Here is a 15,947-nt window from a genome sequence, read left to right as displayed (position 1 = left end):
CACAGTGCGGACAAGCATCCGGAACTGTGCAATCATTGAAAACGGCATCTTGCACAGTGTGAGCTGTAGTTTTCTGCCGCTCGAGTAGATTTTTACTCGAGCGGAAGCTTTCTCAACGCGGACTGGTAGTTTCTCATCGCGAGCGGTCGCGAGCATACGCGACCACTCGCAATAAGAGACCTGACATCCGTTGAGAATCTCGCTGGGATGTTTATTTTCCACGCTCGCGATCGGCAACTTGATGTTGCTGATAGGCAACAAGGAAAAAGTCTCGCCGGGATGTCATTTTGCTTGCTCGCGGTCGCCAACTTGATGTTGAGGACCGCGAGCAAGCAAAAAATTACCGCTGCACTACGCAACGCTATGCTACGCATGTTTGCACTGTGCTATGTGCAATTCGCGTACTGCGAAGTAGCGCAAACTTCGCAAACTACGCGAGCGTAGCGTAGTGCTTTGCCCAGGCTTAGTCTACATCATTAGGGATCCAAAGGATTATGAATTTGGGATCAAATGGGGTGTCACTCGCTAGTACCCTACTAGATTTGTCCGTTATGTCCATCCAGTAGTTCTGAATCACGGGGCAGCTACACACAGTGTGATAGAAGGAACCCTCTTCATCTGACATCTCAAACACTGGGGTGTCTGGGCTCTACCAATCGCTTGAAGGCGGCGCCTATCATAGTAGACCCTGTGCAGTATTTTAAATTGTATTTGGCGCAGTAGAGATTTGATCACTACCTCCCTCGGATGCATCAGTGCCACTTCAATCAATCAATCAATCAATCATAGGCATTTGTATAGCGCACTGCTCACCCGGAGGGTCTCAAGGCGCTGGGGGGTGGGGGAACGCTACTGCTCGACCAGCCAGGTCTTGAGTTGCTTCCTGAAGGCGAGATGGTCTTGCTTTGTCCGGAGGTGGATGGGGAGGGAGTTCCATGTCTTGGCTGCCAGGTAGGAGAAGGATCTTCCTCCGGCGGTGGCTCTGCGGATGCGGGGGATGGTGGCGAGAGCGAGGCTGGCGGAGCGGAGCTGGCGGGTGGGCTTGTGGAAGGTCAGGCGGCTGTTGAGGAACTTGGGGCCCAGGTCGTGGAGCGCCTTGTGTGCGTGGATGAGGAGTCGGAACGTGATTCTTTTGTTGACGGGGAGCCAGTGCAGGTCTCTCAGGTGTCCGCAGATGTGGCTGTGTCGGGGGATTCCAGGATGAGTCGTGCTGAGGCGTTCTGGATCCGTTGGAGTTTCTTCTGGAGTTTGGCGGCGGTGACGGCGTAGAGGGCGTTCCCGTAGTCCAGCCGACTGGTGACGAGGGCCTGGGTGACCGTCTTCCTGGTCTCGGTGGGGATCCACCGGAAGATCTTTCGAAGCATGCGCAGGGTGTTGAAGCATGAAGACGAGACGGCGTTGACTTGTCTGGTCATCGAGAGGGAGGAGTCCAGGATGAAGCCTAGGTTGCGTGCATGGTCCGTTGGCTTGGGGGTGGCTCCCAGGGCAGGGGGCCACCAGGAGTCGTCCCAGGCGGAGGGTGATGATCCCAGGATGAGGACCTCTGTCTTGTCTGAGTTCAGTTTGAGGCGGCTATTCTTCATCCATTCGGCGATGTCTTTCATCCCTTCGTGTAGGCTGGCTCTGGCGGCGTCCGGGTCGCTCGTGAGGGAGAGGATCAGCTGGGTGTCATCGGCGTAGGTGATGATCTTGAGGTTGTGTTGACGTGCGATGGTTGCGAGGGGGCTCATGTAGACGTTGAAGAGGGTGGGGCTGAGCGATGACCCTTGTGGAACGCCGCAGATGACTTCGGTGGCCGCTGACCGGAACGGGGGGAGGCGGACTCTCTGGGTTCTTCCGGCGAGGAATGAGGTGATCCACTCCAGGGCCTTCTCCTGGATGCCGGTGTTTTTCAGGTGCTGTACCAGGGTGCGGTGGCAGACAGTGTCGAACGCTGCGGAGAGGTCCAGGAGGATGAGGGCTGCAGTTTCCCCGTTGTCCATAAGGGATCTGATGTCGTCTGTGGCTGCGATGAGGGCGGTCTCCGTGCTGTGGTTGGCTCGGAAGCCGGATTGCGAGTGGTCGAGGGATCCGTTGGTCTCGAGTAAGGCGGCTAGCTGACTGTTGACGGTCTTCTCGATGACTTTGGCAGGAAACGGGAGGAGCGAGATGGGGCAGTAGTTCTTGAGGTCGGAGGGGTCTGCAGTTGGTTTCTTCAGCAGGGCACTGATCTCGGCGTGTTTCCAGCACTCCGGGAAGGTGGCGGTGTTGAAGGAGGCGTTGATGATGTCGCGGAGGTGGGGTGCGATGATGTGGTCGGCTGTGTTGAAGATGTGGTGTGGGCAGGGGTCCGTAGGGGATCCAGAGTGGATGGTGTTCATTGTGCGTGTTGTGTCTTCGGTGCTGACTGGGGTCCAGGTGCGGAGGGTGGCAGTGGGGGGCATCGGTTCGGTGGTGGGGTTCGTGGTTGGTGGGCTGAAGCTGTTGTGAATGTTGGCGATCTTGTCGTGGAAGAAGGCTGCGAGGGAGTCGCAGAGGTCTTGCGAGGGAGTGATGTCATTGTTTCCGGCGTCGGGGTTGGAGAGCTCTTTGACGATGCTGAAGAGTTCCTTGCTGTTGTGGGTATTGTTGTCCAGTCGTTCCTTGAAGGCTGTCTTCTTTGTGGCGCGGATCAGTTGGTGGTGTTTGCAGGTGGCGTGTTTGAGGGCCGTCATGTTGTCTGTGGTCTGATTGGTGCGCCAGGTGTTCTCCAGGGATCGGCAGTTCTTCTTGAAGGTGATGAGCTCGTCTGTGAACCAGGAGGCTTTCTTGCTGCCGCGTCTGCTGGGGGGGTTCTTCTTCAGTGGTGCGAGGGCATCTGCGCAGTTGGTGATCTACTGTGTGAGGTTGTTGGCGGCTTTGTTGGGGTCCGTTGTGCTGGTGGGGGGGTTCTGGCTGAGGAAGGTGGTGAGCTGGTCGCCGGTGATCTTGTTCCAGCTCCTGCGGGGGGCTTGTTGAGGGTGGTGGTGGGTCGTCATTTTACTGAAGCTGAAGTGGACGCAGCTGTGGTCAGTCCACTGGAGATTGGTGGAGTGGCTGAAGGTGACCTATTTGCTGGATGAGAAGACTGGGTCAAGCGTGTGGCCGGCGTAGTGGGTGGGGGTGGTTACCAGTTGCTTGAGTCTGAGGTTGGCCAGGTTGTCCGGCAGAGCAGTGGTGTTGCGGTCCTTGTTGTCCTCCAGGTGGAAGTTGAGGTCCCCCAGGAGGATGTAGTCGGTGGAATTGATGGCGTGCGGGCTGACGAAGTCTGTGATGTCTTCGCTGAACTGTGTGCATGGTCCCGGTGGTCTGTAGACGAGGGTGCCTCTGAGCGTGGTCTTGGGGTCGGTGTGTATCTGGAAGTGGAGGTGTTCGGCGGAGGTGAAGGTGTCATCGGAGTTGGTCGTGATGCGGATGGTGTTCTTGTGGATGATGGCGATGCCTCCTGTCTGGTTGACGCGGTCCTTCCTGGTGATTTTGTAGCCTTCCGGGACGGCGATGGTGACGTCGGGCGCTGAGGAGGCGTTCATCCAGGTTTCCGTCAGGAAGGCGATGTCTGGTGCTGTCGAGTCGAGGAGGTTCCAGAGTTCGACGGCATGCCTGTGAACGGAGCGGGTGTTGAGCAGGATGCACATCGGGTGTTTGTTGCTGGGGCTCGGCTTAGCAGGTGCGGTGTTGGGTCGGAGGCCAGTGAAGCCGCAGGTCAGGCAGGTGAAGGGTCAGTGGGTGCGTCTCGGGGTGGCTCGGTAGCAGGCGGTGTTTCGGCCGGCGTTGGGTGCGTAGAGGGTTTTGGCATCGTAGATGTGCAGGGTGTGCTGGCAAGGGCGAGGACCAGGGGGTCTGGCGCTGGGCTTGGTCCAGGCACGGACGGGCGCAGACGGGCTCACCTTTGGCGCACCTTCGGCGCTCAATCGGCGCTCCCGCTGTGCGCGTCCGCTGCGCGGTCGCTCTGGGGGCGTCATAAGTAAGGAGCCGGGAGGGAGGAGCAGCTGGGTGGCAGGAGCGGGGCGGCGAATGGAATCACAGGGGGGCGGGCCGCAGGGAGGCAGCGGCGGGAAATTCCAAGAAGCTGCGTGCAGCGGGAAATTCCCAGGAGCAGCGGGAAATTCCCAGGAGCAGCGGGCAGCGAGCAAAGGAATCTGCAGGCAGGAGGCGGCAAAGGCAGGCAGGAGCAGCAGCAGTGAGTGGGGCGACCAAGCCCTGTGGAGGGCTGAGCGGTCACACTCTGTGGTCCCCTTAAGTAAGGAGCCGGGAGGGAGGAGCAGCTGGGTGGCGTGAGCGGAGCGGCGAATGGAATCACAGGGGGGCGGGGCCGCAGGGAGGCAGCGGCGGGAAATTCCAAGAAGCAGCGGGAAATTCCCAGGAGCAGCGGGAAATTCCCAGGAGCAGCGGGCAGCGAGCGAAGGAATCTGCAGGCAGGAGGCGGCAAAGGCAGGCAGGAGCGGCATCAGTGAGTGGGGCGACCAAGCCCTGTGGAGGGCTGAGCGGTCACTTCCCAATCAATGTCCTTTAATCTCCCAAGATCTTTTTCCCAAGCTTCCCTTGACTTGTGGAGTGTATCAGGTATGTTGTTCAGCATCTTGTAGATCAGGGTGATTGCCCCTTTACCCTGCTCCTCGGTAAGGAGCCGGCCCCTAAGCGGGGTCCACTCTGGGACACCCTCTCCTGGTAGCCTCTCCGCACACCAGCCATATCGTATATGGGCATATTTTAAGAACTGATTGGAGTTCATCCCATATTCCCTCTGAAGCAACACAGACTGCATAATATTACCTCCCCCCAACAAATCCCTCATTTTGGATATGCCCAGCAAGTCTCAATATCCGAAGCCCTGCCATTTACCCATCTCTGGGAGCCATTTATCAACCAACAGTGGTGTTTATCTGGTGATTTTCCCATACCATCCAATCCCTTTCAATTGCCTTGCCCCGGCCAGTGCAGTGACCAGTGTCACCGGTAAAAGATGTCTTGTCCCACTGTCCCCATATAGGTATGGTAGTGTCCAGTTTAATTTTTGTGCCTTATGCGCTTGTGCGTTGTCTCACATGATATACAGTATGTTAATCTGTGCATTGTATAATTTGATCATTAGTCGGTGGCTACATTTATTTTAAGTAAAGGCTATACAAATCGTTGGAAAGTAAACAGAATGTTTATCCATAAACTGTATTTGCTTAGAAACCATTTTAAATTCTAACTCTGGCCTAACTTTTAACCAAGGCTGAGGTGCACACACAGCATTTTTATAAATGTTTGCCAGTGGCTTGTTTTTTTCTCTCCTCTTCAAGTGTCTTATCATCCCATTCATGAAGTTAGAATTGGCTCATTGTTTTTTGTATGAGACTGATAAACAACTGAACCTTAATTAGAAATTAGCCTTGGATATGGAGACTGGTGCGAGGGATCCTCCTGTACCAGGAAGACCGGATTGATGTTACATCCAAGATTGCCCGGATGTTTGTTCCTTTGTTGAGAGCTGGGAAGCTAGGAAGTCTACCTGCTACCAGAGAACACTGTTTTCAGACTGATTTGTTTGGTGAAAACTGTTATGGAGAGGCCTTCGAGAATCTTCTTTTTTGCTTTAATTTAGTTTTCTTTAGAATAGCAGATCAGGCCTTGTCCTGACTTTGCTGAAAGAAGACTTCTTCTCGACTCTGCTAATTTCCCCTCCTCAGAGTGTTGAGCTTCATGCTTGACCATTCATACTTTTCCCCTTGAACCTTAAATTTGGGTTATCTGATGCTGACACCTTCCTCATAGAATTTCCCCTTGCCACTTTCTATACTTTTTGTAGAGTAGAAACGCTCCTTTATGAAACCTGCCTAGTTGATATTATGCCTATTGAATGCAATTCGATTTTGCATATTTTTCCTTGAAATATACAAATTCATACTTCATGATCATTTACATTTGTATGCTCTTGCAATATATTTTCTTCAATTTTGTTGACTAATTAAACTTGTAACCTGAATTAAATTTAAATAAAACCCTTAAGGTTTGCGCACCATCCTCTCTGACATTCTTGTTAAGCCACATTGGTTTCACTGTCTTTGAAATGTATTGCCAATGTTAACTCCTTTCTTTCACTCCAAGTCGACAATCAAAGGTCCATACGACCACTGGAGGATTGTCTTTGATCATTTTTCTAAGAGATTGACAGTCAAGAAACCTTGCTCTATCAGAGGTTTTTCTGAGTTCTTTGCTATTGGCTAAGTAGTACAGAATTTCTGTTGTTTGCCTAGCTGCTGGCTCATTAACACAGATTTGTCACAAAGCGCTATATAAATGCAATTAACAATTAAAATTGCAATTGCAGAGAAAAGCCACTATTCAACTAGTAGCCAGATAATTAATGATCAGGTAAAGGCGGCTGCATACATAGGAGATTTTGTACTCTAAAGCAGTAATATACGACAAGGTAAGTAGTAGAAATTCTGCACTGTATGGTTGGTGCTTGAGCAAAGAGCTTTTTTATCCAGTAGCCAGCTGAAAGGCAGATATTTTGTACTATTTGTCTAATGGCCAAGCTTAGTGGACAGTTACTTCTATAAATCCAATGATGTTTGGCCAGCAGTAGGAGCAAAATGAAAATGTTTCTTTTTGCTTTTACCAAGTAGTATATTATCCCTGTTATTTATCTACTAGCCAATTATATAGAAGAAATACGTCACTTATTTTCTAGCTTTTTGCTAAATAGCTGCTATCCCAGAATAAAGTTTTCTATTTGCATGGCACCAGCCAAATCGGACAGAAACTGTTTATTTGAGTTATCCAATATATGTCAAAAAGTTTCATTTCTGTTTTTACTGAATGCCACTGACATAGTACATAATCCCTGTCATGAGACTAGTTCCTGAATGAATAGTGACCCGTGTTTTTATTTCTATGGCTGTCATTCAAATACCGCGCAATCTCTGCTATTTAGCTGGCAACCAGATACATTGTAAATCATTTGCTTGTTGATCAGAATAATCACTCAATGATAAAACGCAATTTAAAATACAGCTATAAACTCTAACATTCTACAATGAATATATCATGCAGATTAAATATATGTGAATGTAGAAAATATTAGTAGTAAAGTATCATCTGAAATGCTACTTTTTGGGGCTGGGTCATAAAGGTAACTTAAACTGTTGAGTAATTTACACTTTTGAGTACATTTTGGCTATTTACAAAATCCAAGTGCAAATTATTACTGAACGAAAAGCAAGAGTAAATCCAGCACAACGCATGGCCAACCATTGATACATCAACAGCCTCACAAAGAAAATAATGCAGACGGTGAATTAACATGAAAACCCCATAGGATAACAAGGTTAAACAAAATCACATTAATATGAAATAAATATATAAAATTAATATACAATAATATTTCACATGAAAATAGTATACATATTTATTTTTTAGTTAAATATGTTTTTAAAATTGTCCCTGTACATTACGAGTAGGTAGGAGATCTCTGCATGGTAAAGGGTAGGGAAAAATAAATTACTTTTTTTTATTTAACTCCATAATAAATATTAACATATTGTTTTGTTAAACCTTAATGTAAATTCATTATATATATTTATTTTAAATGTAGAGAAGTATAAAAAAAAATGCTACCGGACTAGTACATTAATTCTGGAATATAGTAAACAAAATAAACATGAACATTATTGTTCCATTAACTTGTACATTCAAAGTAGGGTATTTATGTTTTATCATAATATAATAAACATATACTGTGTTTATATTTGTTATGTTAAATAATATTTATTTATATTTTTTCTCTTGTTAAAATGATTTAATTTAATGTTATTTCCTATGAAGTTTTATTTTTATTCCCTACCTCCATTATTTTTAATTGGATTGGTGTTGCAGTACCAATTGTTGGACATGAATGGTACTGAACGAGCAACTGTTTTTTTAGTAATAACTTGCATTTAAATTTTGTGAATAGTCAAAAGTAGAAAACGTTCTCAAAAAGTGTAAATTACTCATTAGTTTAGGTTTTCTTTGTAATTAAACCCATAATCCGTATTCCCATTTTCGGTAACATGAGAGCTATCAATCTTCTGTTTCAAATACAATGTACAAAGAATAATATGAGTTTTGTTTTTTTGGTCTCAGAACAGTTTAAGTAGGGTTTAGATTGGATTCACAAAAAGCACCAATTTAAGGGAATATTGTTAAAGACTGCGTTCCAAATCTAAACTCACTTACATAGTTTGTGCTCGGGAAGGATCAATCCATTCCAAATTACTCTCAAATGTGAGAGTGTTGTTATGAGACGGACTTGTTTAAGTAAATATTTCAATTTTTGAATTACAAACAGTAATATAGGCCTTAGAAGGTGGTCCACGTGCCCAACAGTTCAGCAGAGGATTCAGCATCTGCTCACCTGGTGCAGGATCTCCCAACAGATTTGGAGATTTATCTAGTCTCCCAGGGATCTCAGAGCCTTCAATGGAACTGGCCATGTTGTAGTGCTATTAAGTGCACTGAGCCTTTGCTGAGCAGGTTCCATGATTGATGTGCTTAGTTGGCTAAATATATTGTTCTTAAAGTACAAACACCTAAAAGCAGAAGCGTGTTCTTGCAGATTAAAAAACAATGTCCCTGACATCTGGGGAGTGTTCCCCAAGTCTGTGTGCTTTCCATGCATAGGATGAATGCCTGCCAGCTCCCGGGAGTGAAAACAAGTGCCTCTTGCCCCTTCACATAAATGTGGTAGTGCAACAACATTTACAACCAGTTGGTCATGTGGTTGATGCACTTCCAAGTTAAGGGTTTATGCTGGCAGAGCCACCTGAGACTTGGAACCCCGTTTTTCTCCACCTGTGCATTGTCCAGGGGAAATGCACATTTGGCAGAATTGTGCATGCTTCATTTTCATGAAGATGCACCATTTCACCAAATTCTAAAAGACCCCTAACACTATTGCTGGCCTAGACTTGGAAACAGGATTCCACCAAACCGCTTTCAACCCAAATCAAACAAAAATGTAATTCCTAAATTTGAGCCACTGTAGGGTCTTAACATTTCTCATTCCATACGTTCCTGAGCTGGCTCACCAAAGAATGTGTAAGCAACTATAGAAGATAATTTCGTCTTAGTGATGCTCATTCAAGGTGAAGGACAACAGCTGAAGTGCTATGTAGGAGTTTCAGGAAGAGTATCAGGAAATGTGTTTTTTTTTATTTTCCTATAACTTAGATACTTTTGTGCCCTACATTTTTACTCCCATATCATCTAGTATCATATGAATTAAATATGATCTATGTTCATTTAAAGCCAACAATCTAGTTGTGCTTTGATAGTAAGGCTTAACAGTGAAAGAATAATGTAGGTATCTTTAGACCATAAAGGGTTGTTGCATCATTGTCACATGTAGACCGGTAGACGATGGCCCCCATTAACATGCAGTGAAAATAGACTGAGAGTCAAGCCACAGCCTTGGTGGACAAAATTCGTTGTAAAAAACAACGTAAATCTCATCCAGATTAACACACCTACCCTTCACACAAGAAGCTACATCTATTTGAAGCAAGCTATGCAATAAGCCTACATCACTCCCCATGTCATAAAGGTATTTACAAAGCTTATTCTGGGGTGCATTACCAAATCTTTATTACAAGTTAACAAATATGATGCATATGTGAGATTTCATCAGTAATACATTTCTGGAGATCAGAAACAATAATATTCTATCCAAACTATATCTTCATCTGTCCCAATATAACCTTCACTACAATAATCATGGGATAATAGTCTGCCAACTCATTTTGGATCCTTTTTTGTGAACAGAAGTCATCTCAGCCACTTGCCAACAGTGCAAAATATGTGCTCTTGTAAAACAGAAGTAGAAACGGTCTCAAACTCATCGGCTCGGATGTAAAAGGATAAGGCACGATATTAATAGGACCTAGTACGCACTTCTCTGTTTCTTATATTTTATGCCCAGTTATTCATATTCATTAAAATATCAGTTTAAATATATATGAATCTCTCCATATTAAATGCCAGGTAGAGTCAAAGGAAGCAAATATCATGATTTCCTCACCTCAAGCATTTCTTTTTTATTATAATTCTGTATTACTGTTTAAGTCATTTTGATAGACTTTTGGTATCTGCCTGTGTTAAAAAGTGATGTTTATAATAGGAAATGTATTTTCTTTTCAATATACCATAGTCAAACTATTTACCTTTAAATGACTAACGTTTATATGTCTGGTTTTAGTTGCATTAAACCTTAAGGCACAGAAATTGTTCTTTTAGGCACACAATGTAGCAAATGTAATAACTTTTCTTATTACAGTAGTAACGTATTCTTTTCTCAAGCTGTGTATTCATGCAAACATTAACATTTTCTCTTTTATATCCCTATAGCATTTAATACAGCATCTCTCGGAGGGTTTCGTAAGTTCACTCTTTTAATTAAACCTTTAGAAAATAACTGTCTCCTGTAGGACTTGTAATGTAGTTTATTTTGTGCATAATGACTAAGGCTCCCTGTTTTCCATTTATATTGATTTTTGCAGATAAATACAGACAGAAAGCAATGTGTTTTCTGTCTGCATTGATTTTTAAAAGTGGGTAAATTCAGAAAAGTGTGTTCTTTTAAGTGACTCTCCGTGCTGTCTTTTAGGAATTATAGGCCAGCAGCTGAACAGATGAACAGCATGGGAAATTAAAAAAACAGGATGAAATGTCTTTAAATAATGGCATATGTCAACATACATTTATGATATAATGCTAGTATTTACCAGTGACTGTATTGTTATGTAATATTTGGCAGCTTAAATAGCTAAAACACAACAGACATCAAAGGGTGAGTGCCCGTCTATCAGTTAAATAGATATGGAAATGTACAGTTTTACAACTTCATTTATAACCAAAACACAAAATAAATATGAATAAGTACAGATAATATAGCCAAAATATAAATATGGATAAATACAGACAGAAATTGACGAAAAATGAATACCATAAAACCGGGAGCCCTATTAATGACTCAGTGCGCACCCCGTTATTTCCTATTTTCTCTGTGTTATGCATGACAAGCATCTCTTGGTCTGGTTTGGCTATAGAAAGACATGCACATATTCTTAGTGTTGTTTTGAAGTCCAGCAACTGTAATTATTAACTGACATTTACCTAGCAGTGCATAGCTCCTTCAATTGATTTGTTCTGGTAGATCTCCTCTTAGAATTCACAAACTACCTCTTTGTTTCAGTCATGCTTCTATTCGCACAAGCGGCACTTTCTGTTTTGTTTATTAATATTTGACATGTTTAACTTTATTGGGTCTGGTGTTAGAAAGGTCATTTAATTTTACTAACTCATAAGGGTTTTAAGAAAGCCATCTTAGTCCCTTCTAAATCCAACACATGGTGACCAGGCAAAAGGGTGTACTCCTTAGTGAATTGTTGATTGAAAATTATATCATATAGAAACTTGGTGCTCAAGGGTGAGGATGGCCACCAAAAAACCCTTATAGAATGGAAAAGGTTTAACAAATACAAATTACCCTGAGCACTCAGATATGTTACAAAGTAGGGTTGTCCAAATTAGAAACTGTATCATTCCAGTCTCTATTGAACCCACGTTTTTAATAGAGCCAACAAGTGTTTTGTCTTAGTGGCGTATTAGCCTCTGACTTCATCGGGGATGTGAATAAATACATCCCAGATCAGCTAATTCCTAAAGCTAGACAGTGTTGGTTGCCATCACCCACCAACAATAAGGTACAAAGGACATAGCTTTCCAATATACTAACAAATTAATTATATAGTGTATCAAAGCAAGTACAAAAAGTCTTATACCCACATAAATAATGTGTCATGTCACAGTTGACATAGATAATTTAAGATATTTCAAAATTATAGTGAAGTAAATGTGAAGAAATGAACATGCTGTAGTTAGAACCATAGTGAGAGATCACAAAGTGCGTTCCTATCCATGTGTGCCAACATAATGTAACCTGTCCCTTAGTGATCAAAACAAACATAAATATAAAATCAAAAATCAAATGTAACCTTGGAAAGTGTTGAATCTTTATAAGACGATCTTGACATCAAATCAAGTCACAAATCAAATGTGGTACAGGAAGGAGTGATCCCAACCAATCTTGTGAACATAAACACATGGAATGACATTCATTTGTATCTTAGGGTGTGAACTTTGAGCACGTACTAAAGCATTGCACATTTTCTTTCCTGAACATGTAATAATAGCTGTTTTCAAAGGGAAAGGACATTTTGTTAGTATTGGAATTTAGGTATTACAAAAACGATCTCAATTGTGTTACATTCCCTGTCCAGATCATCAGGCAGTCAACAATGAGTCTTCCCCTGTAATGGATACAATTTCTCAAATTAGCACTTTCGTCCCCAAATCTGTTCCAACTCAAACCAGCCCATAAATATGTTTATGTAAATTGAGCAAATATGGAGCACATCACAGTACCATGTAACGGTCAGTAGCCTTCCCCATTAAACAGGAAAACATTAATCTCCAGCTATGGCGAGTAACATATCCATGTGTTCCAAAAGCTCTATGCACCTGGTGTTAAGATGTGACAAACAGAAATACCATTATCATATGTAATATTGGTATTTAAAGATACCACATCCATAGGTACTAACATCAAATTAGGTTCCCATATGATATCATTAATTATGTTTAAGATATGTTTGGTGTCACGGATATGACGGAAGTTTAATCACAAAGGGCAGCAAGAAAGATCCACACATTATGACATTCTTTCAGTAGAGCCCCGAATACTGGCAATAATCAGTCTATAAGGTGGAAACTGTAAGTCCTTATGAATCTTAGGGAGAGTATACAGTTATGGTTATCTAGCACAATCTATTTATAGAAAATAATATTCATCATCAACAAGCAACCCTAATCTGTGCCATTCCTTCAATTTAACATTGATCTTCTTAGTAAGAGTCATGACCAGATTAGAATCCAATTTAAGATAACATGTCATATCTTAGTTGATTATAAATCTCATTGTCATAGTCAACCTTCTTTATAACAACTTTATAACAACCATGTTACCTCCTTTGTATACCTCTCTGATGATCAAATCCTTATTGTACCGTAGTTGCTGTAAGGCTACATACTTAGGTTAGGTAAGATTATCACCATACTGACTTCTATAATGATCTCATAATTGTTTTCTTCAAATATCCAGATCCAAATTAATAGCTTTGTAAATAAGATCAATATTATTTCCACTGCCCAATTGTGGCATTCACTTGTACTTCAATTTGAGCTCACTGTCTATACTCGGGTTAGTATACAGTTCCAGATCAGAGAGTAAGCTAGTCATAGTCACAGAGTCTTCCTCACAATTAGATGTAGACAACAATGTTGTAGTATCACGTACATCCTGAATTGTCAGTTCATTCAATATCGGCATATGTAAGTGTATTTTATTCTTCATAGGGTATAAACAGAAGAACATCTTCAAATTCAGCATTCTCACAAACTTATATACATCAATATTTGCTTTTGAACAATTCAAAAGCAAGCAATGGGTCAGAAAAACGAATAGTGTAAACAAAGACGACCCAGCCGTATTATGCAAGAGAAACCTGATCCCTTCACAGGAAGTAGAGGATGTTTGAATGAACATGCAGCTCACTACAACCAGACAATGTTAAACATAATGGATGTGGTAACACCACCCACCTGAAAAGAGTCCAAAACAAACTGTGCCGCCCAAGGTACAACCAGGACCTAAATAATGAAAGGAGGAAACTGAGATTAGCAGAAAGATGCTGAAGACAAGAATCCTCAATAACACATCTATGGGAGCTACATCACAGTAGAAATAAATACAAGATTAACATATGAAACACCAAGGCATCACACTTTAGGTCGCGACTAGATAATGTTAAAAACCAGCCAGGCAAACTCTTTGAAAGAGTGAAACAGCCCAGCATTGAGATAGAACTTCGCAAACATTAGCAACTCATTGGTTGAGGACTGCTAAGCATTCTCCAGTCTTTGAAGTAAAAATTAGAAAAAATTAGAAGTCAATTGTTGTTGACTCAACAATTATAGAAAGAGGTTCAGACTCATTCCACACACCCCTAAATTCCACACTAGTCAACCAAGCCCAAATGAATCCTGACATAAGAAGTCCAAAAATTAAGCCACCTGGTATGAGCTCATAACCTTAAATGAGTCTGAGGTGCTACAAATTATAGCCTTGATGAAACTAACCTCACATTTTAGCCACCCCTTGCCCTTGCCACTCACAAAGAATCTCAGCCATCTTTCCGCCCACCGCATCCATTTGGACAAGGATCGGTAGCTCAAAGAACCTTTTGAGAAGACCTGACAATACATGAAGTGACTCCCCTACTAAAAAAACAAGACACTGACCCGACTGATCTGAATGACATCTGACCAGTCACAAATATTCCTTTTCTAGCGAAATTACTGGAGAAATATCTACATAACCAATTGTGCCAATACATTCATAACTTCAGCTTACTCGAGAAGTACCAATCAGGTGTTAGACAGGTCACTGTACGGAAACAGCCATCACACACATCATGAATGATGCACTCCAAATCCTGTAACAAAATAACTCCTATCTGCTCATTTATCTCGCTCTTAATTTGGAATTCAACGCGGTCAGTGACAACAACCTCCTCAAGCTGCTTGAACATAGAATGGGTCTATCTGGAAATATCCTAAAATGGTTCACCTCCTATCAACAAAACCGTTCCAAACATACCAAAATGGGAAGCTCGTTCCCCAACCGATTACCGATCTGACTAATTCCCGATCCGACTAAGTGTCCTGCAAGCCTCCACTATCTCCCCAACACTCTTCAATCTGTACATAGAACCACTAACAGAGATTCTGACACCTCTACCACATGTACATGTCAGATTTATCTAGAAATATCCTCTTTAGAAGGCATTATACATCTCAATGATATACTGCGGCTTATTCAAACATGGCTAGTGCTAGTGCTAGATCAACTCAAAATTAATTCTATAAAGATTGAATTCCTGCTCATTTCTTCCCCTTACACAGCTCCTTCTGCTACAAGAATGTTTCACCTGGATGACCTCGGCTGCAATCCCACATTCATTGAATCCACTTGGCAAAACACTTGGCAAAAATCTTATAATGCGAGCTCACATTTGCACATCTACACATATACACACACACAGTGCACTCCTACATTTTAGACTCCTGAGGAAATTTAAACCATTCATACTGACTTCCAACCTCAAAACAGCAATACAATACTTGGCTTTATCTAGGTTTAACTATGGAAATGCAGCACTGTCTGGAATTCCCAAATCACGTCTTGCATCACTAAAGGCACCCCTCAATACTGCAGCTAGACTGTTAACGAGACTGAGACACTTTGATCATATCACACCATCATAAAATTCCCTACAATGGTTACAAGTCAAAGTTAAGATCAGCCTCAAGATAGCCTGCCTGGCGCACAAAGCCCTGCACTGTGGTACACCTCGGGACCTAGCTCGCGCTCCCTTCTATTAGAACCTTTGAGATTTAAGAAATCACTAACACAAGCTCATGCTTTCTCTGGTTTGGCCTGCAAAATAAGGCAGTCTCTACCACCGTAGACTTGGCTGAACTGATCAACCTGGGTTTTGATAAGGGAGGTCAAAAGGATTTGATTTAATCGATTTCTCCTGAACTGAATTGACATGAGTCAGCAATGAGGATGTAGCCTAATGGCTAGGATGGCTGATCTCAAAGAGGGGGAACCAGGTTCGAGTCTTGGCAATGACGCTCAACATCCTGTGGTTCTGGGCAAATCACTTAAGCTGCCCGTGCCTAGCAAAAATGAATATGTCCTTGTGTAAGCAACTGGTGCCCATGTAAAGCGCTCTGATACCCAATTCCTTTGGGTCAAGTTCGTGCTATATAAAACACTGGAATAAAAATTTAACCAT

General features: G+C 43.0%; 1 protein-coding gene across 2 annotated transcripts in view; it reads left to right on the top strand.

Moving 5' to 3' along the window:
* Positions 1–15,947, top strand: part of LOC146861821 (uncharacterized) — a 1,143,841-nt gene that overhangs the window by 727,891 nt on the left and 400,003 nt on the right. For both annotated transcript variants that reach the window (XM_085643198.1, XM_085643199.1), the window contains exon 12: positions 10,372–10,401. In XM_085643198.1, the coding sequence (XP_085499324.1) occupies positions 10,372–10,401 (30 nt within the window). The remainder of the gene's footprint in view (positions 1–10,371; positions 10,402–15,947) is intronic.

This window comes from Triturus cristatus, chromosome 2_2, assembly GCF_964204655.1.
Source record: "Triturus cristatus chromosome 2_2, aTriCri1.1, whole genome shotgun sequence".
In the NCBI taxonomy this organism is placed as follows: domain Eukaryota; kingdom Metazoa; phylum Chordata; class Amphibia; order Caudata; family Salamandridae; genus Triturus; species Triturus cristatus.
Note: the sequence above shows the minus strand (reverse complement) of the source record. Positions and strands in the feature narration are given on the sequence as shown.